General features: G+C 35.2%; 1 protein-coding gene across 3 annotated transcripts in view; it reads right to left on the bottom strand.

Annotated features, from left to right (window-relative positions):
* PRKD1 (protein kinase D1) overlaps positions 1-22,083 on the bottom strand; it is a 124,924-nt gene that overhangs the window by 38,031 nt on the left and 64,810 nt on the right. For 2 of the 3 annotated variants that reach the window (XM_071746202.1, XM_071746204.1), the window contains 3 exons: positions 5,431-5,562; positions 4,566-4,726; positions 1,638-1,661 (listed from right to left, as the gene is read on the bottom strand). In XM_071746202.1, the coding sequence (XP_071602303.1) occupies positions 1,638-1,661; positions 4,566-4,726; positions 5,431-5,562 (317 nt within the window). The remainder of the gene's footprint in view (positions 1-1,637; positions 1,662-4,565; positions 4,727-5,430; positions 5,563-22,083) is intronic. The other variant, XM_071746203.1, reaches the window with a different exon arrangement.

The raw sequence follows: 22,083 nt of genomic DNA, 5'->3' as shown, positions 1-22,083 counted from the left end.
TTTGGGCTTTTCTACTTTGGAGAAAAGGAGGTGGAGAGGTGACCTTACGGATCTCTACAGCTTCATGAGGAGAAGAGATGCTGAGCTCTTCTCCCTGGTATCCAGTGACAGAAGTTGTGGGAACAATTCAAAGCTTCATCAGGAGGCTTAGGCTGGACACTGGGAAGCATTTCTTTATCAAGAGCACAGTCAAACACTGGAAAATGCTTCCTAGAGAGGTGGTCAATGTCAGAAGCCTGTCAGTGTTTATGAGACAGACAATGCCCCTAAAAACATCTTTTAACTTTTGGTCAGCCTTGAAGTGGCCAGGCAGTCAGACTAGATTGTAGGTCCCTTCCAACTGAAACTAATATTATATAATTAACATAATATAAACATAATATTGTATTATATGAATAATACTGTAATTCATATTATATTACATTATATACTTAGCATAATATAATCTTCTGTTCCATTTATCTGTACCCTGTAAAACACAGCATTCTATTCTATATTAACAACTCAGCTAGGCTTTTTCTGAGAAATAACTGCAAATGTGTCTAAAAAATTACTTTAACACATCAATATTCATTGTTTCTAGAAGAATAAATAAAACTTAAATTAAACTTGCTGGACTTAAAATTTTTTGGATTGCATATACTTTGAACAAAATTATCTCAGATTTAAAAAAATCTTATTCTGTGTATGCTTGTTTGTATTGGGTATTCTGTGGAACTGTACTTGTGAGGTACACTATGATAATTAGGCACACTACAATAAGAATATATGTATGAAGTTATGTCTTTAAAAGAGACATGATAATCTTCACCATAATAAAATATTTCTCAGATTAACCATGTATTTCTAAAAAGGAAAACATTTGCAAAGCCTGCTCTTTTCTGACTGCATCTTAAAATGTATGCTGCAAGGTGAAGATGACAAAATTTCATTGTTTCAAAACCTTTTGAAACTTTAAGCATGAAACAAACTTATTTTCAAAATCCCTTGAGAAAGCCAAGGAATATAAATGACATAAGGTATCCATTAAAAAAAAAAAATCTGTTTTCTCATTAAGATACATTTGATACTTCTATTTAGTTGTAAGTTAGCTGTACACTGTTCCTGTGTTTGCCCACAGAAATGCAGGATTCTGATTGGTTATTTTTTAATTCAACCATATTCTGGAAAAAAGCTACTACACTGCATTGTCATAGTAGAAGTTTATTGCTGGTGAGAACACAAAGGTCATGTTTGTTCAGCTTAAAACAAAATGTTTATTTTCTACATTACTCCAGCAAATTTCCAGTGTTATGAAAGTGAAATTAAATTTCCCTCCTTTATACTGCTACCAGTAAAATAGGCCTACAATCCGACTATTGACCTCTAATATGCCTAAGAAATGAAAATGCTGCTTTTGTATCAAAATATTTTTATGTTAGCTAACTTTACTGTTTAGGACTCTCACTTTAGAATCCAGACTTAGAGGGTTTGCACTGGATATACTCTTTTTAAAAGAAAATTAGTGCTCTTGAGTTCTGAAGATCATAAAATAATAACAGGATTAAATTCCTGTATTTCTTCACATTAACACTGACCATCATAAAAGAGGATGTTCCTGATAGTATGACAGGAAGTAGAGCAAATTGAGTACATACCTCATAGCCAGGGCTGAGAGGAGACTGAAACAGGAGGTTGGAAAGAAGAAAAGGTGGGAAGACAGAAAATAATGTTACTTTAGAAGCAAGCATGAATGTGTCCTCATTTTATACTTTCATTTTATGTTATAGACCAGAAAGTAAAAGAATTGCATTTGAGCTATGGCAGATAAAAATCTGGCTACATAGCATCCTCCTAGCTTTACATGTTTCTGGAATTTTTGTTTGAAAAGTTTTTCACTATCAAAATAAGAAACAAAAACAGGATATTGTCCAGATTCTATTGTTTAGAGATAGATTTTTAAAGCTGCACTTAAATGCTGCTCCCAGTCAATATTCAGCTCAAATGAAATGCTTTACTGGCAAATGAAAACATCTGTATCCAAACTGAAACTGTGTCTGTGCTTAGTGGTTCTCTATGAAAGGATAATTTAAGTACCCTTTGTAGGATTCCACATTATCCTAGAATCACATAATTGTTTTGGTTGGAAAACACCTCTAAGGTCATCAAGTCCTCTCACAAAGATTTTTTGAATGCCACAATTTCAAAAGTTAGGGCATAACTTTTTCACTTCGTAAGTGGCGTATTTCCAGAAGCCAGACACATTCATTCACAGCATTCAACACTGTGAGAGAAATTTAGCTTCTTCCTGGTTTACACAATATAGACAAAAAGGTTCTGAAATCATATAATAGTTAGTAATTCCATCTATGAAAGGTTTCCAGGACCCCCTCTTTCTCCATTACTCTAATTCTATCTAGTAAATAGGGATAAAAAACCATTTATTTCAGCAATATTTAAAGAATTCACATATATCTGATTTAATTCATTGGTCCTAAACAGAAATTATATTTTGTTACCAGTGGTTCAAGTGCCACACCAATACTCATAATGAATGATAGCATTTTGTGAATGAGGATGATGCTTCTTAGTATAGTCACACAGACTGCAGAAAACTGAAAGCCATTCCAAAGTGCATGCTTTGATTGGTACCACAGCATAAACTGCCATAAAACTTATCTCAGGTACTGCAAAAGAAGGGAGTCCAAAGGACAGATCTGACACAGAAGAACTGGAAAAGCTTATGCACACTTCAAAAAAAGGGAATAAAAATTAAACACATTCAGTGCAAAAAAAAAAAAAAAAAAATCAAAAAAAAACCCCAAAAAAAAACCAAACCAAAAAAGCCCTAACAAACCACAAAACAAAACAAAACCCCCAAAACTCACAACAAACCAAAATAAAAGATATAGATAAGCCATATGTAAGACCACTTCTGAAGATCTGATCTGGTAAATGATAACTATGAATTCCTGAAATAAAGGTGAAATCAGAAAGCTTTTTCATTTCTCTAGGCTCATGCCCACCCCTGTCCCTACTGTAAACGTATTTTCTTTGTGCATGCAGGTGTGTGCACGTGTGTGATGTTCTGAATCATCAGCGTGGGTACACTAATAATTACTACTTCATAGAGAAGTATAGCCTGCAGTATTTATGAAACTTACTGTTTCTTCACTGGCAATTTTCGTTTTTACAACACTATAAAAACGTAAGTAGCTTTGCAAAGCAGGTATTTCATATCAGGATGTATCAGCAAACAGAGTCATATATTACTAATGTTTTCAATTTGAAATTTTTTGCTATCTTCTAACTGCAGTGCAGTGAACATTTACAGAGAGTATACCAGGATGCTCACTCATACGGCTTTCTTTACCAAAATCCCAGAAACTATTTTGAATTGAGGCCAGCCTTCCTCAAAGTTTTCTGTCTTGGACTCAGTAAGTCAGCATTTCTGATGCAATCTACTGAGAATTATGAATAATATATAAAGATTTCTTGCTGCAGTTTTTGTAGAACTTAAGCACCTTACTCATTTATGCATCTTTTCAATTAAAAGTACAGATTCATAATGTTAACTTTAATTTCCAAGTAGCTTTAGGCTAATGATAATCAGTAACATAAGTACATAATTACAGTTCGTAGACGGTACTGCATATAACACCAGGGCTACATCATCTGCAATAGTGTCCTTTTAGTATGTCAAGTTTAATAAGTTCAATATTCTAATTGAGAGGAAAACATGATAATTGTTGTGTGTACTTATAAATTCTTTCCTCTCTTTTAAACCTTATGGCTTTCAAACCTTTCACTTAGCAGTGTATTCATTTACTCACAGTGTAAACTCTTAACTATTCAAGCATATTATGACCATGAGTGTTAAAAGGAACATATATGCCAAAGACAAAATACACATACCATTCTAAGATAGACCAGCCATTAGATTTTGTGCTCCAAAGATTTTCTTGATAGAAAAACTTCTATATTGATGCATATACAAGTATAATGTATCTTTAGCTGTGCCTGTGTGTACACTGTACATCTCCATATACATTACACATACACATACAGATACATATGTAGCTGTACATACATATCTACACCACAAAGATCTGTTTAAGGAAAATAATGGAAATTTCTCCTACTTTCTTCTGAACACTTAGAATTGACAATGGTGGTGTTTGAATCACAGCTCTGTCCTGAGGCATTTTTTTCGTATATCACAAACCAATGTATACAGTAGTCTGATAGATACGAAACTCAACCTCTAATTACAGAGAAGGCATCCTCCAACACACAACTGCTCACATTAATATGGGTGGCAGCTTCAGAACTTCGAAATAACCTAATTCTTGCCAAAGGGAGGAGAGTACAGGGAGTATCAGAAGTGCCACATACCTTAAACCCACATACCTTAAGATGGTGACCTCCCTTGCACACCAAGATGCCTTTTCTCACAGCAACACTTTATAATTTACATACCACCCTCCTCTGTAGTCTGTAACAGGCAAAACCAGATCCTATAGCACTAAATGTCATTGTTCCTTAGCAGCAACACCCATGGCCTCTATAGCTAGGGAATCCCATACCAGAAGGGCTTCATCCGGCATACTGGGGGAGGGCTCTGCAGAAACTGTTCGAACACTGTTGAGTCCTGTGAGGGAGACGTTTGAGAGCCGCCTTTTCCGCACGCCGCTGCAGTTGTTCGGGATTTTAAATGCACATCTCTTGTGGTAATTTAGACCACATCCTGAAAAGAGAAATATAAAACCATCTGATTATGGTTTATTACTGGAAAAAGCAAAGGTCACATTTTAAAAAAACAGCAAGGGTTCAAACCCACCATTATTTAAACTTTTTTCCTCGACTCTGCTTGTTTAGTTCCTATATTCTGCAGATTTTTAGGGAGATAGTGCTATGAGCTCTGAATAGTTGTAACTATAACCAGTGTTTCCTCGGTGATTTTTCAGAAGTCTACCATCACAAAAAGCAAGAAATTTTTGGGATCTGCATTTGGGAAGTAAGGAAGTCTTTTCCCGGAAATGGAATATTCCATTGGATATGGTCTGCAAGGAGTGAAATAGTTTTGGCAAAATGAGAAAAGGAAATTATTAGAGCCTCTAAGGGACTGACAGTCATTGCAGTTCAATGACCTTAATTAATGTGATTCAGAAGTAGACACAGGCTCATGCCCACGAAGATACAGAAATACTTTTCTTAAAAACAAATATTGACCAGTGTTTTCTGCTTCAGGCTACAGAGCTTTAGGAGGTTTCAGAGCAGTCAAAAGGACTAATTTTATAATCAGTTCATTATTCTGATAGTTCTTACTGTCTCTACCTACAGTGACTCTTTTTCTGATTCTCAACGAACTTAGAAGCAGCATCAAAGACAATCTGCATAAATGGACAGGTACTTTCCCAAGACTGAAAATGGCATCTCCCTGCACCTTACCTTCACATTTGAGCCCCTGACGCACCAGCCCCCAGAGCATTTCCCCACAATGGTCACAGAATGCTGGCGCTCGATAGGAATGAACAAAAAGAGCATGGGGCCGGATCTGAAAGTCTTCAAATGTAGCAGAAGCTGTAACAAAAAGACCATTCCAAAAATGAGTAATATTAGTAAGATAATTAATACGCTTCATTTATGTGGTACTTGATCACAGACACAGCAAAACACCTTTTGTAAACAATGATGATGGACTTCAAATTTTGTATTGGTCACTGTATTATAATTTGAATATTAAAAGATTGATGATATACTATCAACCAACGGTTTACCATATATCATATACATGGAAAAAGAATAAAGCTGCTTTTACAAACTGCAGCAATAACTTCTCAGATACTATTTTTCCAATAAAACACTGCAGGATAGTAGCATATCAAACATTTATCAGAAGCTGAGAGAGTTGAATCAAATGTTGGAAATAGATTTTTGAGACATACTCAAGACAAACTGACTATATTCAGGAAAGAAACATACTTCTTTTTAGATTAGGAAAATTTATCAAAAGTGTGCCATTTCAGGTCATCATGTGGTATATCTTAGCAGTATGTGTTGCCAATGGTTAACTGATTGCTCAGGTTAAAAATATTAGTTTAAAAAAACAGATATAATTATATACCAAACCATCAACAAAAACCAAAACCTTGCAGAACAGTCTGTAAGACTGCTGTAAGTTTCCTGAAGTACCACTCTTTTCAAAAGTATGTGAGCCTGAAATTAGTGTAACAAATGTGAAAAGTTACAAGAGCTGGATAAAGGCACTAGTGTAAACTATAAAAATAAACAATGACAGTGTTTTAGGAACTATTTAGTGTATATATATACATAGATAGATAGATAGATAGATATGTATAACTGTTTAGTATTTAATTATTATATAGAGGCAGCCAGAACTGCAGTACTTTACTAAATACACTTAAATGAAATATTTTCTCTCTTATTAAACATGTTAAATATTTCAGATAGTCTAATGAAAAATAGTTTCTGTAAAACACTGCTAAAGATTAAGTAGATATGCAAACATTCAATCTCATTCCGAATGCCATTTAAACAGGTGGTTCAAGTGTGTGTTTACTCTTCACAGGTATCAATATGAATGAATGAGGTATGTAGCCACTTAAGAGAAATGCTTTGTCTCTCAATAGCAATACATTCCGGATTTGCAATTAAGAGAAAAAAATAAATCATCTTCTAATGGTTCGGTTCAAATTGTTTCCTAAATAATCCAAATAAGCTTAGTCTCTCCCTTTTTCTTGCATATTAATGAAAAGAGGAACAAAAATCTGTATACCAATCAAGAAAAGTTTTTTTAACTAAATAGAGAGGAGCACCAATATAGACCAATGCCCTGGATACAGTTTCTTCTGTGAAAAAACCAAAAAAAAAACAAAAACAAAAACAAACAAAAAAAAAACCAACAAAAAAAACAAACAAAAACCCGAAAATTATTCTTTTCAAATATGTCCACAGAAAATCATCTTTCTTGTTTCAACTAATATCCAGTCTAGAGATCTTTTAAGAAAGGTATATAATATATATATATAATTAAATCAGTCGTTTGTTTAATTCATAATTATATTTTACTTTCTCAGAATTACTATGTTCCTAGTTATCATAGCAAGCCACTTTTTAAAATTTACTTAATTCATAAAATTAGGGCTTTGTAAAACAGTCTGACATGTTAAAATATCCCAAAACTGATAAAAATAGTTTTATTTTTACTTAGCAATGTTGGGCCAGCCATTTTTTCTACCTCAACAGCATCCAAATACATAAGGGTATGTGTTCAAGTAAGTTATTTTTCTATTTTTTTTCCAGACTACAGTAGTCAAGTTCACTCCTGTCAAGGCAATGCTCACTCTGAAGTAGCAAGGATGTCCTTGGTACATTAGAAAACACAACTCATTAGAACACATTCAGATGTTGAACAGAATTCTTGTGATTTTACTTCATCCAGGACATAAAGTTAACCACATTTCCTGGGCACATAACCATGTTTTCCTGCAATTCCAATCCAATTAAATAACAAGTTTCAAGCACTCAAACTTTAAAATATATAAAATTACTTTAAAAAATAAAAGTAAGTATTTATTCCTCACTTCTACAAATGCAAAGAAAAAACAATACAGGCATATAAACTTTCCTATTTAATTTTATATTGAAGTTATGTCATAGGAACTAGGACAACTTCCCATCAGCACACTGGTTTGTGGAATCTGAGAAGGATTCATTTTTCTGGACCACTGTATCACCAGCACGCAGCCACCAAGAGCAAAAGATGCCACATCCAGACAACAGAAACCTCTATGGTCCTGTCACACATGAATACCAATAGAGCTACAACAGCCCAGAGCTGGATAACATCAAATTATAGATGAAAATCATTCTGAACCTAAAGATAAGTTGGAATGGAAAAGAAGAAGCAAAGAAAACACTTTCAAGAGTTCACAGACATGCTGTAACTTCTCTGCATAGAAAATGCACTGGTCAGCCTGCAGGTTAGGGGGTTGGATTCTTTGCTGTTGCCTCACATGGAAGCAGCTGACAGGGATATTTTCTGTCATTTGTTGTGAGGACATGGTCTTCAGTATTTTTTAAACTTCAGCCATACAGCACGTTCAATATACCTCCTCAGCAATGCTGACCACTATAAACACATAGTAACTAAGACTTTGAATCTCTCTACTTATTTCCTTCAGTGTTTCAGTCTAAGTTCAGAGCCTCAGCTCTTCTGTTCACAGATTTTTATTTTGGATTTTCCACAATATATCCATATCCTACAGCTTTATCAAGATTATTTTTATTAACATCTCCATTTTGCTTAACAAAATGACCACAGGAAAGCCACCTATTTGGGAGCTTTTTCACAGAAAAAGAACCAACACTGGAACATCATGCCCCATCTGCTTCCAACAGTACTGCAACAAACACTGTTGTTGTCTCTAGTTTAAATTTGCACATAACAAATATAAAACCAAAAAGCTTACAAGATACTAAGTGAGAAGGCATTTCTCCCCAAGAGAGAAGACAAGGAAATACACTACTACAGGACCCTCAGACATGTCAGCCACAAATGTGGTAACACCTATGTAAATCTGAGACACAGTTTTTTTATAAAAGCAGACTTTCCTAAGGTCATTTCTAAACACATACAAGTAATAACCAATGCACTACTAAAACACAAGAGGTGTGTAAAATAAGACTAGTGTCTTAATCTAGAAAAGAATTTAAGTACATGTATAAGTTTATGGCTTTTTCCTCAAATACCTACCTAAAGTTATGCATGTATTTAAATTCTATTTTGAGGAAAAGATATTTATTAAATTGGAAGGTTGGAGAAGGCTTTTACATGGATTATTACATGGATTATTACATGGGTGTTTTTTCAAATTGTATCAACAGTGCAGTAAAACCACAACTAAGCATAGAAAAAGCAGTAACTTCTTGTAAATATGAAGTCACATGGACAAGACAAAGGGCATTGGGCACAAGTTTCTCCTGGTGAGATTCCACTTGAACACGAGAGGAAAATCTTTCACTATAAGGAAAACATTACACAAATCTTTAATCTGCATAATCACAGAAAATTCACATTTATTTTCCTGACACCTGTATGACATAACTGACTAAACCTATCATAGATTAAATTTTCATAGCATTCATTTCCAGAACCAGTAATCTATGAACTAGATTCTTCTTTTAAACTTCTTCAATCATCTTGTAACTTTTACAAACTACATCTAGGAAAGCTTTCCCATAGCCATTAACAATCAAAAGTTTAACTTTCAGAACATTCCTGTGATATTCACTGAAAAAATAAAAGCCCTGCTGATGAAGAGCAAGATATATATATATATATTCTTTTTTCAAAATAAAAAACTTCCTTATTGAGTAAAAAGCTTCTGTCAGGGTACCTTTTTGCTTTGACAGAGCATTGAAGCTGTGAAGGGTACTTTCTGGCTGTATGTAAAATGGTGCAGTAAAAAAGGAAAGGGTTTCAAATATTCTTACACCATACCCTGAACCAACCAACCACTCTGCAGAAAAATTTGCAATTATGTTCTAAATACGACCCTGTTACACTGCTAACTCTCGGGCTAACTTGTCATCATCTATTTAAGCATTCCTAGTATCACCAAAAGACAGACACTGAACTACAACACTTGTGACACAACAATTTCATCAAGTCTGCTACTGACTTGGCTGTTAACAGCTCGGACTCCTTGTTCTGGGCTCAGGAACAGATCTGTCATTCAGCACAGCTGGAAATGAGAACAAGAAGCCATTGCAATTCAGAGAGACAATGTCCCGCTTTCAGAAAGAGGCAAATGATTTACTGATAGGTTTGAGTTCCAGGTCCAAAAGGGATTTGAACTACCAGCAGAGGTGGGATCCCATCACTAGGAGCAACAGAACTTCACATAATGGAGCCATCATCTAGCATCATAGGGCCTTCATAGCAGAGGAAGCCATCAACCACACGATTAGCAGTATCTGTAGAAAGCAGACCTTCTCCTAACCTCTCCCATTTGGAATGCCCTTTAGAGTAATGTATCCTTGTCAACTTCCTGCAGGCACCCATGAGAGAGTCCTTCCCTTCAAGAACTGCTAGCATGCACCACTTAAAGAATAAATACACCATTATACACTCTTCACCTTCAAGCACTGATCAAACCAATTTATTCTTTTTGCTATTCCATCCTTGCAGTCAAGAACAGTCTGAGTTTTCAGAGTTCCATTAAAGTCAGCAGAGTTAGGGCAATACGTACAAGCCAAAGATCTGATTCCTGGTCTCCATCTTGAAATCGAATTTAAAAATTAAACCAAGATTATCGGAACACTGATCTGTAATAGACATTACAACTTCTAAATTGTAAACCTGTACAGATTTATAATCATTCTGTTCCATTACTTGTTCTCTCTGAAATGAAGAAAATTGCATATAGAAAATTTGGATTCAGTGAGCTTTCTGGATATATATACAAGTACTTCAGCACTCTAAATTTTACAAGCAGGAAAATCTTAGTGAATTATAAAGTTTTGTTTCCCTTTCCTGCTTTATCCTTATGTTTTAGGTGAAAAATAGTTTAAATTATTAAAGCTAACAGTTGGCAGGTAATTGGCTATAAGAAGCAGGGGATGGAGGAAGTGATAAATTTTCAGAATTGAATTCGAACTCTCCAAGAGTTAGCTACTTGCTAACAACAACTGGTACAGGTTTGCTGCAATTTTTTTGTAACAGAGTAAGCAAAAGTGGCATGCCCTCAAGTCCTTCAGTGATACAGAAACACAACAAAGCTGATCACATACTGTGCTTCTGCCCGTGGACTATTTAGACTGGAAGTATCATAAAAGCTTAGGGACCTAGAAAGAACAGGAGGTGTAAAAGAATGATCTCAAAAAAAAGTTACTTTGGAAAGAAGAAGGGGGGCTGGAAAGCCAACAGTGAAAATTCTGCTTAGAGGCAACACGCTGGAAAGTGTGACAAGATCCAAGATCAGGGACACGTAGGCCAGGGGACATGCACACATTTTGGCTGATGACATCCAAGACTGGCAGCTGCAAGCAGTGGCACAGCAGGAACAAGAATTTGTGCCCATCCTTCCCTGCCAGCTACTTCCTTAGAGGGATGAGCAGTGGGGAGCCAGTGAATGTAAGGCTGGAAAGAGAGCAAATGAAACAGTGTGGGAGGCACTCAAGCAAGGTAAAAGCTCTGATCTCTTTGGTTCTTAACTAAGCCCCAGTATCCAGATTCACAGTGGGTTGTTGTTTATATTGTCTCACCCGTGATGTGAGATTTAAGCAATAAACTGTAAAAGATTATATAAACCATTCATTATCATTTGAAGAGTGCCAGCTCAGACTTTTATGGAGAGTTTTGATAAAAGATTAACATGTATGAGTCAACATGCTTAAATTGTCTGTACATTCTGAATATTTAAAGTCCAATTTTAATGTACTTCTATTAATTTGAGAACGATTCCACAGTTTCAAACCTATAAACTTTACAGCACAGTATGTTTTATATTAATCTTAAATCCCAGAGCATAGTTCTTCCTTTGTGAATTTACCTATTTTTCATCTGAGTGGAAAAACCAGCAACACCTTTGTTCATAGACTGAGGACCTGTTAATATTAAAATTACAATGCAGAGGTAGTAATTTGGAATAATAAAACAAAATTAGATACTCTATGAGTTTACTGGAGGTATTGATGCAGTGCTCAAAATTAACTCTTACTACTGGCAGTAAGAAGCAGAGCCAAATGGAAAATTAACCCTCTTGCTCCTTTTCTTTGCTCACACTGATCAAAATTAGTATCATAAAGTAAAACCTATGAGTCTTTTGCATCTTCATTTTGTCTTTATGCTCTTCACAGTTCTTTCCCAAGGCTTCAGAAAAGAATGAAAAGATGGATTAGATGGTCACTGTCAGAACTGTATACCTCAAAAGGAAGAGGTGTTAAAAAAGAATTAGTAGTGCTTGTAAAACTTACTGAATTAATTCAAGTTTCTTTCATAAAAGGTTAAGAAAATACTTTGTTATAGCGTCAACAAATGCTGACAGCCAAAAGTATAATGGAATTAAAAATACAACCTTACACTGAAATCACTAAGGAACCTCTGTGTAACTGTTTTAAATACTCCTTCTAATGTGAACCATACACAAAATTTTAGAAAACTCTTAAAATTACTTTAACAACTTATAACTATGTATAGTTACATACAGTTATACACAGAGGGTTTTCTCTGTGGTGTCATCAGATGTACATGGGCCCTGATGGAATGTATCCCAGAAGTGCTGAGGTAAACACTCAGCAGTCTTTGAACGGCCATGGCTGTTGAGAGAAGAGCCCAAACACTGGAGCAAAGTCACTTCTACCTTCAAGAGGGCAAGAAGGAGGACCCAGGAAACTAAAAGCCAGTCAGACTCACTTGAGGCCCCAGAAAGGTGATGAAACAACTAACCCCGGAAATAAATAACTATTTCTGGAACACACTTTATTGTCTGCCTAACTAATATGGTTTTCTTTAGGTCTCAGATCTTCAATATGGAACCATCAGAAACAAAGAGTAGAAGCATGACTGCATATAACCTTTGTGTTTTCTCAGTCCCACTTTACTATGTCTAGGATAACACTAATAAAGGAGGAAGAGAATGCTAAGGAACTTCAAAACTTGCATAATAAATTCCCAAGATGACATAACTTGGAAGATATAAATGAATTATTGCTCTGAATTGTGGTTGATTTTTAAGAATGGATTCCAATAATTCAAGAATGAATCATCATAGAAATATCTCTAGTGCCTGGCAAAGTAGATACAAAGGTAAAAAGATAAGAAAAATATTTAAAGAATATATTGTTGCTCCACTGAAGATAACAGAAGTGTTAGACTGACTTAGTAAGTTTACCCAGGATTTCACCCATGCACATAAACATATGGGATTGAAATTAACATTGTGAATAATAATATTCCTTACTCGATATTCTGTGTTCAGATTCTGTGAGACCAACCCAATAAAAAGTATGGTTAGAGAGAAGAACTGATGGTTGAGAAAAAACAGTAGAGACCATGGAAGTGACCTCCATATAAGGAGAGTTTAAAAGACTGGAATTAATTGGAAGAGGAAATGAGTAAGAGTTTACCGGATTCAAGAAGAGGAGGAAGCTAAAAAACCAAATCAGGAAACAAACATAAACCCCTGTAGTATAACCTTCTGCACCAACAAAACACAGTGATAGGAGTCTTCATGTCCTAAGAAGCAGGCAACCTCCCCAAACTTTGTTTTGGCAACAAGTTGCACCTTGCTTAGGTTACCAGAAACATTCTTGGGTCCTCTTTAAGAGCCAGAGCGAGCCAGCTTCCAGTCAGAATGACAATGTCTCCAGCCCTGAGTCAGAACCACCATCCAGATATAAAAACAGCAGATCACTACCTGTGGCAGTTCCTGAGTCTCTTCCTCTGTAGTTTCCACTTCAAATTGTTATTTTCCCCAAGGGAACGAGGTTTGCTTGTTTTGTACTCAGACCTGCTTTAGCTACAAGCCGCAAGCACTTCCTAAAGAAGATGTGTATCTTACCACAAAGGGTTGCAAACATCATTTATTGGAAATAAACATGAGACTGTGTATTGCTATTTGCTCTTTCAAAATACCAAAGGCAACAGTGAGCCAATGCAAGTAAATGATTTTTACATAAGCTATGTTTGAAACTTACTATGGAAATAAGTTATGGAGACCATGAATTCAAGGAGACTTCAAAAAGTACATTTTTCTTCCTGACATACATCCAAGCAGTGCAGAATATACTGCTGACAGGCTAACAGCACAGCTCATCTGATAGGCAAGTTATTTCAAGTGGGTTACCTTATATTTTGCTTCTCACAGGAGCCACCCCTGTGGCCTCTTCATCACCTCACTGACCCAGCACATCAGTTTTATGATTATAATATGTGTTAGTAGCAGAAAAAAAAAGAAATATTATAACGAACTGAGAAAAGTATGAAGACATTCTACTTGCAGTTTCATTACTCACACGGCCAAAAGATATGACTTGATTTTTTTAAAAAGGTGAATAATTTTTTTTCTAATATAGAATTTTAAGTGAACTTATAGAAATGGCCTCCAAAGCAAGGTGCACACACTCCTGGAAAGGTGCCCAAGACTGTCCACTAGCTGTGAGAACAAAATATTAGAACTACAGCAACAAATGTAAGCTATAAATAAATAAATATACATTTAGTGGGGCTGTATGTTTAATAATTTCTAGTGATGAGGTGCACAATAAAAAATGTGGAGACCACTGACCTATAGGACTTTGCCACGTCATGTTTAAGAAAATGCATGTTTCTTTAAAAGCACATGAACATGAAATATTTTATAGCTATGTCCAAGTTTCACACACCACAGAGTAAAGAAAGACTAACCAGATTAAATAAATTTGTCAAACTGAGTGGATCCATCGCTTGATGGAAACATGGTTTGTATTAACATGCACTTTTGCTTTCTCTATTAATGCCTTTTAAATTATAAGCATTTCTTACTGATTCTGAATGCTAATCAGGTGACACCATGACATTGGTAGTTCAAATGAGCACAGAGATATCCTCTTAAATATAGGAAAATGCATCACAGACTCCAAATTTAATTCATCACTGGAAGCTTTTTGAGAAAGCACCAGCTGAAGTGGGGGCTGCTGAAGTGTAACACTTGAATAATGTATTGAGACACTTGTTACTAAGAGGATTGTGTTAAGACTCAGCCAAAATGGTAAATCTGAAACCTTTCAAAGAAGAGTAAATGTGATGTGTACCATAAAAAAAAAACAAAACAAAAACAACCAAAACCAAGTAAAAATTAATAAGAAAGGGACAAAATGCCTCACATGAGTAAATATGAGGTACTTTAAGGAAAATAAGGGGGGCTTAAAGTCTTTCAAAAAAGACTTTTAAGCTTTAACATACACAGAATCACAGAATGTCAGGGGTTGGAAGGGACTTTGGAGGATCATTGAGTCCAAGCTGCCTGCCAGAGCAGGCTCACTTGGTGTAGGTCACTCAGGAACACATCCAGGTGGGTTTTAAATGTCTCCAGAGAAGGAGACTCCACATAACTGCTATATAACATAAAATGAACATAAACAATTAATGAGAACTATTTTAGAAGCTGACAAGAATTTTTTTTAATGCATTAAGTGAAATGAATGTAAATGTAATGAACTATAATCAACCCCAACCCCATCTTTCTTGAAAAGCTGGCTATACAACTTACTGATGCATAATAATTAAAAATCATGTAATTGCTTCTTTTACTTTAGTCATAACAAAAGAGAAAATTTGCAGGCATTAAGATTACCCCTGGTAAACTGATGTAACTTGAAAAATCTTTCTTTTAGCAATCCATGACTGGATCAGGCCAAAATTTACTAAACCTGAAATCCTGCCTTTCCAGGAGGGCAGATATATTGTTTTCTGATTTGTCTGTACATCTTTTCTAAGAATTCCAATACTTGTACTTGATTTTCTTGGCTGGTACTGAGCATTAAGATGACATTTTCATAGAACTTGAATTTTTCAGGTTTTGTCAGTATCAGCTTTACATAGCTAAAAAACAAGAAATTCCCCAAAACTCTATATTGATCTATACTTAATTTTATCTAAGCTGACACTGACACTTTACTAGTCATGGTTTCCAGATCATTTATGAAGGTATTTAACAGTAGAGACCTAAGAACTAGCTAAGACACTAAGAAGCTAGTGACCTGCTTCCACTGTGAAAGTATGTTTCTACCCTTTGTTTCTACCCTTTGTTTCCTAGGTATTCATCCATTTAAGTATCTGTCCTCCTCTTTCATGAAAGCATCGTTTCATTGAGACTGTGAAAAGAAAAGTGTTTATATGACTTACGTAAAACCAAGTACACTATCTCAGCTGAGCAGAAAACTTAATATTTTCATTAAACCACACATTAATAAGTTGAAAATTTATTTTCTTTGAAAACGGGACAGTTAAAGGTGTAAAATGTTGATCAATTGTAAGATGTGTAAGATGTTAGATAGAGGTGGAACAGTGAGCTCTAATGAACAGGTCCTGTCCTGAGAGAAGGATGTGAATATATTATTTACCAAAAATATCTTTTTAAAAAATTTATTTTTTTACAAACATAAAAAGACATTGCTTATGATTACTAACTGATCAAGTTTTAAAGTGACATCTAAAATCTTGAGTGAGACATTAATAATTTCAAAGTTCAGAAAGCTTACTGCAAAACGAAAGGTATTTTTTTCCTATAAAGAAATACACTGTTTGCTTGCTTTAAATCATAATCCTTCAATTATTTCAGATTTTCTGCTGCTAAATATTGAAGACATACAGCAAGACCCGAGGAAGAAAACTTGCATGGCCTGTATTTCTGTAAGAGCACTGGAAGCAAAGTTAGCACATTAACTGCTTCCCTATTCCCACTGGCCTGTCACATATCATTTCACTCAGTGTGTACTGTTGATGATGCTGCCAGAGAATGCAGGGTTGTGATACTGATAGGTTATCTATTTTTTTTCTTCCTATTTTTACCTACTCCTTCCTGCAGTAGAAAGAAAAGAATGGTAAGGCAAGACAGGCAGGGAGTTTAAGCTTCTTCTGCCACAGAACAAAGAGGAATCCTGGAAGTCTGTATCCAGAAAGTAACAATTGTAACACTTAAGAAAAGACTTTGAGACAAAGCATAAACAAAAAGAGAAATAATCTTTTAATCATAAGAACTTCAAACAAAATTCTTCTATCTCAAATTCATGATCCAAGAACGATACAGGCTAATGAACAGTGAGGGACACAAAATCAGTAGACTTCAACATAATCAGTAGTAAGCCTTTCCTTGACAGAAACAAGAAAAAAGATGACAGCCAGAGACAATTAAAAGTACATGAGAAAGAATAATTGGACATCTTGGACAGGAGAGAGAATAAAGACAGTTGCATTTCTCAAAGACAAACAGGATGTTAAGGTATGCATGAAGACAATGAGAGAATGATGGTTTTCAAGCACAGCAAAGTAAAATCCCAAATTGAGACCAAATATTTAAGTACTATAAAAGGATGTTCAGAGATGCAACATCATAACCTTTATCCCAAGGAGGTGGCAGTGAACATTAGGACCCTGTTATATATTGTTATATAGTAGTTACTGTAATTTCAGTTATCCACAGCTTTTATTTAGTTCAATATATTTTCCCATACACAAGACAGTACAAACTGCACTGAATCCAAATAAAATGTCAGCATCCAATGATTAGATAGTGTAACATGTATGCTAGATGTTATGCTAGAAGCAGAAACTGCTGCTTAACAAAAGAAGCGGATCAATTCCTGCCCTCATCAGCTCAGCAAGGGAACGCAAAATAGCTGCTTTTTGACTTTCATGCTTCAGGAATCCTGCCAAGCTGAGCACAACTGCTCACAATAAGCACATGAAGTACATTCCACTAATTTGCACAAGATGCTAATATTTCATCATCTGCTTTCCAGTTGCTTGGAAAGACCTCTTACATCCCAATGTAATTTTGCCCCAGTAAAAACAGAATTATTATAAACAAATTCATATTAAAACTGTCAAACTATTTTTCCCCTATATAACATGAAAAGACTTGGTAAATTTACGCTACAGGTTTCTAATAAATTTTTGTGACATGATTCATATGACATGAACTATGCTGGCAAGAACAAAAGTCTGGCACCATCAAAAATAATTGTTTCCTTGAAGACCTCAAAAAAATGGAACTCAAGAAGATTCACATTATAGAAGTACAGAGCCACAGCATCTCTCACTTGTCAGCTTGTTTTATAGTCTCTGTATGAAGGACTACCTCTCAATCATTAATATCTCTTTAGTGGCATTAATAAATGGCAGTTGAATTAACTAATTTTAAAGGCTGATCAAAAGAATACCAAACAGCCTAAAAAACTAGAAGTTAAGGTTCAAGAAGCCAATTTATCAGAACAAGGGTAACATTCTGTTAACATCTACTGTGAATGTCACATTATGTTACTTTGAGGATTCACATTTGCATCCTTTATTTCATGAGGGGAACATGAAAGTCACCCTTTCCCAGATCAACTTGAAGCTTGTAGCAAATAATGCTTCATCACAACAACACTGAAGAATACTTTTTAATTTAAGCTCACCTTACATAAATTTAATGCCTTGTCCTGAGCAAACACTAAGACTGCATTTTAGAGAGAGACCTATAAAGATGCAGCTTTTGGTTTTCTTTCCTTTCAGTGTTTATGAATGACTGACTGCCCATTTACAGCCATCTCAGGATTATAAATCTGACTACAACTTCTGTACTTTGCTTCCTGGTTTGGGCTGTCTACTAATTTTTGAGAGGACTCTAATCAAAAGTAACCCTTCCTACAAATATAACTTGAAAAATTCCTTTCTCTGATGATTTGGATCCATTTTCAGTCTGAAATGCAATTTAACTAAGTAAATGTCAGTAAATGTCTCCACACATCAGCGGAGATTTCCACAACTCTAGCAAGGACTTCTGTCTTTTGTGCATCAGGAGACCAGATAAGCTTTTCTAGCACTTTGAAGAAATGAAATAGAAAATGCACAGCTAAGAAAAAGCAACATGGCAAACCATACATTACTGACAGAACAGTATTCGTGATACTGCTTGATGAACACCGAGGACTGCAGTCTAGTAAATCAGATGGGCTCAACATAAAAATTTGTGTGTTTAAGCAATATATTTTTGATACATCCCTATATTTCTTGTACAAATACAACTAGAATCCCATGTATTCAACTGGAATTAAGTATAGAAACAGATAATATTAAAAAAAAATACATATAAGGAAGAAGCTGTGAGAGGTGCAAATAAAACTGCACATAAGAGGGGTACTAATATTCATAATGAAAGTTCCATTTTCCTTTTTTAACATGCAGTTAACTGACTCTGTAACTCAGCATACCCTTTTGCTTCCACTCTCATAATGTCTGACCTTTCACTTCCAAAATGCCAGAATCTATATTGGCACTGGCTGACAATTCCTCTGGCTGTCTGCAATCTCCCAAGCTTATCTCCTCTGTACCAGTCAGCAGACTGACACACAACATTTGTTCAGTGAGTTACACAACTCTTACATTCCATTAAAATCCTACTGTATAATGCATCAGTGCAAATGCAAGAAATCATGTTCGTTATGAATATAAAAGCACAGCAGGTGCTGCATTCTGAGCAGCTGAAATTTCTTCTGTTTCACCTGACACCCCTAGTTCTTCCAAAAACTGTTTCAGTTACACTGTATGACATCTGCAGGTAGAATTCTCTTCTCTAAAATGGACTAAAATACAGCAGGTACAATGAACAACCCCTCTCAACTGTAATTTTTTGTAGATAAATGTTCATGTTCCAAGAACCTGTAATATAAGCTCTAAACCACAAGATGATCATCTTTATCATATTTATTATTACCCTTAAAATGCCGAGAAATATAATAAGAAAAAAAAAATAATCACAGGTTGTCCAGCCTTTATAAAAGACCTTGCAATTAAGTAAACTACAATGAAAACTAGAAAATGCATAGCATTAGGATATTAAATGATTGTATAACTCTACAGTACTAGGACTGACAGTTCAGCTTTCTCTCAACTAACCAGTATTGACATGTGCAATAAAAAATGAATGCAGTGAATCAGTATAGCTTTTGACATCAGATCTCAGTGCCTTAGGGGATGTTTACCCACAGCGCATATAGTTTTCAGCAGCAAAGCTGTGGCACTGACACTATGTCCTACTGTCTCTTTCAGATATGTCATTCAAAAATAATTGCCATACTCTATGCTGAATTTACAGAACTTCAGAATGCACATTCTGTTTAGGCATTTGTAATGCAGGCCAGAAAGAAAGCACTTCAACCAGTTCAACATCAGCATCTGAACACATATTGCATTGCTTTTGTCCCTCTCACTGCTCATCCCCCGTAGTGCTCAAGGCCAATCTCTTCTGTTTCCATAGGGGTTTTCACTCCCATCGAAATAAATTTTCAAGGCATACCCTAATTAACTATCACAAAAATACACTTATGGCCCTGCATTTAGGTAGACTTTTTTTTTTTTTTTTTTTTTTTGTTAAAAAGGAGAGATCCTTTTTAAGGATCTCTCTTAAAAAGACGAATCCATCTTCATCTATTTTTCAGTGTGCTACTGCCAAAATCCATAACAATTTGAAACTCTGTTTGTGTCAATAAAAAACTGCCTGAATGAATTTGAATACTTCCCTGTCCATTACAGACTGTTTATACAGATTTTTTTTCTTCTCCAGTGTTGAAGAACTGGGCATACTTCCCTTCCCTCTATGACAGGAATTTTAACATTGTGAAAATGAATTGCTGCTTACCTAAATGTTAAGGCTCACCTGTGGGAGAGCACTGATGCTCTTGAGTGTTTATAGAGGAAATTTATTTAATTTTATGTATGACTTGAAATATCTGACCGAAGGCTTTCATTTGTAACACTGTAATCAGCAGTCAGGCCTGACATACTACAAGTTTCATTTACTGTCTTTTACATTTAGAGAGAAGGGAAAGTCTTCTGTGCACAGTGAAAACCACTGAATTGTCAGCAGATGAGTCTAACTAAATCCAGCCATTTCTGCAATGTTAAAGTCCATATGCAACTGGGGGAGAAAACTATTCCCAAATCTGTAATATTAGAATAGACACTGTGTGCCTGATCTTTTCCTTACTCTTGCTGTGGTGTTTAGGAGCTGGTATTACAGCATGTCAACACAGAAAACACCTTTAACAATTACTCCCCACAGGAAACTCATGTGCAGTAGGACAGGAGGGAGATGGAAAGCAGACTCAAGCTGCTGAAAGCTGTTATTCCAGCTTCAGGAAATCACACTGAGGAATCTGGTATGTGCAGCTGAAACAGCAAACAACTGACCCACCCCTTTTCTTGGGTTTCAGCTGTTGAACTCCTCAAGATATCACCAATTGATGACTAAGTGGTCTCCACTCCTCCTCCTCTGGCAAACTTGTTGTCAAGGTTTCATAATAAGATCTCTTTACATAGCTAGGTAACAACCATTTGTTTGTTTATTTTTAAAGCTGATTTCAATGTTTTATTAAAAAAATCAATGATTTTCTAAGAAGCAGCTTCCACTAATTAACTATGCTGCATGAAAAGACATGAGGAATGAAATATACTTTTTGCTGAACTCGCACCACTTTAATTGGGAGAGAAAGAAGTCGTCAAGTCCAGAACTAAATGAACTAGATACTTAAGCAGTGATTATCCCTGAAACCCGATATAATTTTTGTATTACCAAAGTAGTCCCAGAAGAAAGCACTTTTCGTTTTTGGGCAAAAAGTCAGAAGAAGATGCATAAAGTTTTCTAGTCTATACTAGGAGTTGTGACATCTCACATTTTCTTTCCCAGTACCTTATTAAAGTAATAAGCAATAGAACTGCTTGCCTCCAAAGCTCAAATTTAGGTAATCATTTAATGTATCAAATGCTTGAAATAACAAGACCATTGAGAACCTACAGTTTTCTTTGGTGTTTTGTTTGTATTATAGAAGAACCTTATGATCTTAGATGCTGGAAAAGACAGTGAAAATAAAACCTATTTAGTTTTATAGAATAGTGTTTGAAAGTGTATTATGCTTTTCTTGAGGATCTAAAGGTCAGATAGTAAGAGAAAACAATTTGCTGCTTTCCTGTAGTATTGCAATAATTTCTTACATCTATTATCAGCACTTAAGGTGCACATATTTTAAATTAAAATAATACTTTCTCTTAAGTTGCTGGATATGTTATGAAACTTTTATTGAATCTGATACTAAAATATTAAAATAATTCTGAGGCAAAAAAAAAAAAAAAAAAAAAAAAGAAAGAATTTAAATATCATTTTCTGTCTCCTTTGGACCACATGGAATTACAAAATCACCATGCCTTGGTGGAAAAGTCTTAAGATCTCTCAGCCCCAACTTTTAAATAAAAAAAGCCACTTCATTTTAGTGAGGACGTGAGTTACGGCTGTAGTTAAGATATATAAGCCCCTCTAAAAATAACATGTGAAACAGCTT

The sequence above is a fragment of the Heliangelus exortis genome, chromosome 5 (genome assembly GCF_036169615.1).
Source record: "Heliangelus exortis chromosome 5, bHelExo1.hap1, whole genome shotgun sequence".
Taxonomy (NCBI): Eukaryota; Metazoa; Chordata; class Aves; order Apodiformes; family Trochilidae; genus Heliangelus; species Heliangelus exortis.
This window is presented reverse-complemented; position numbering and strand designations above follow the sequence as displayed.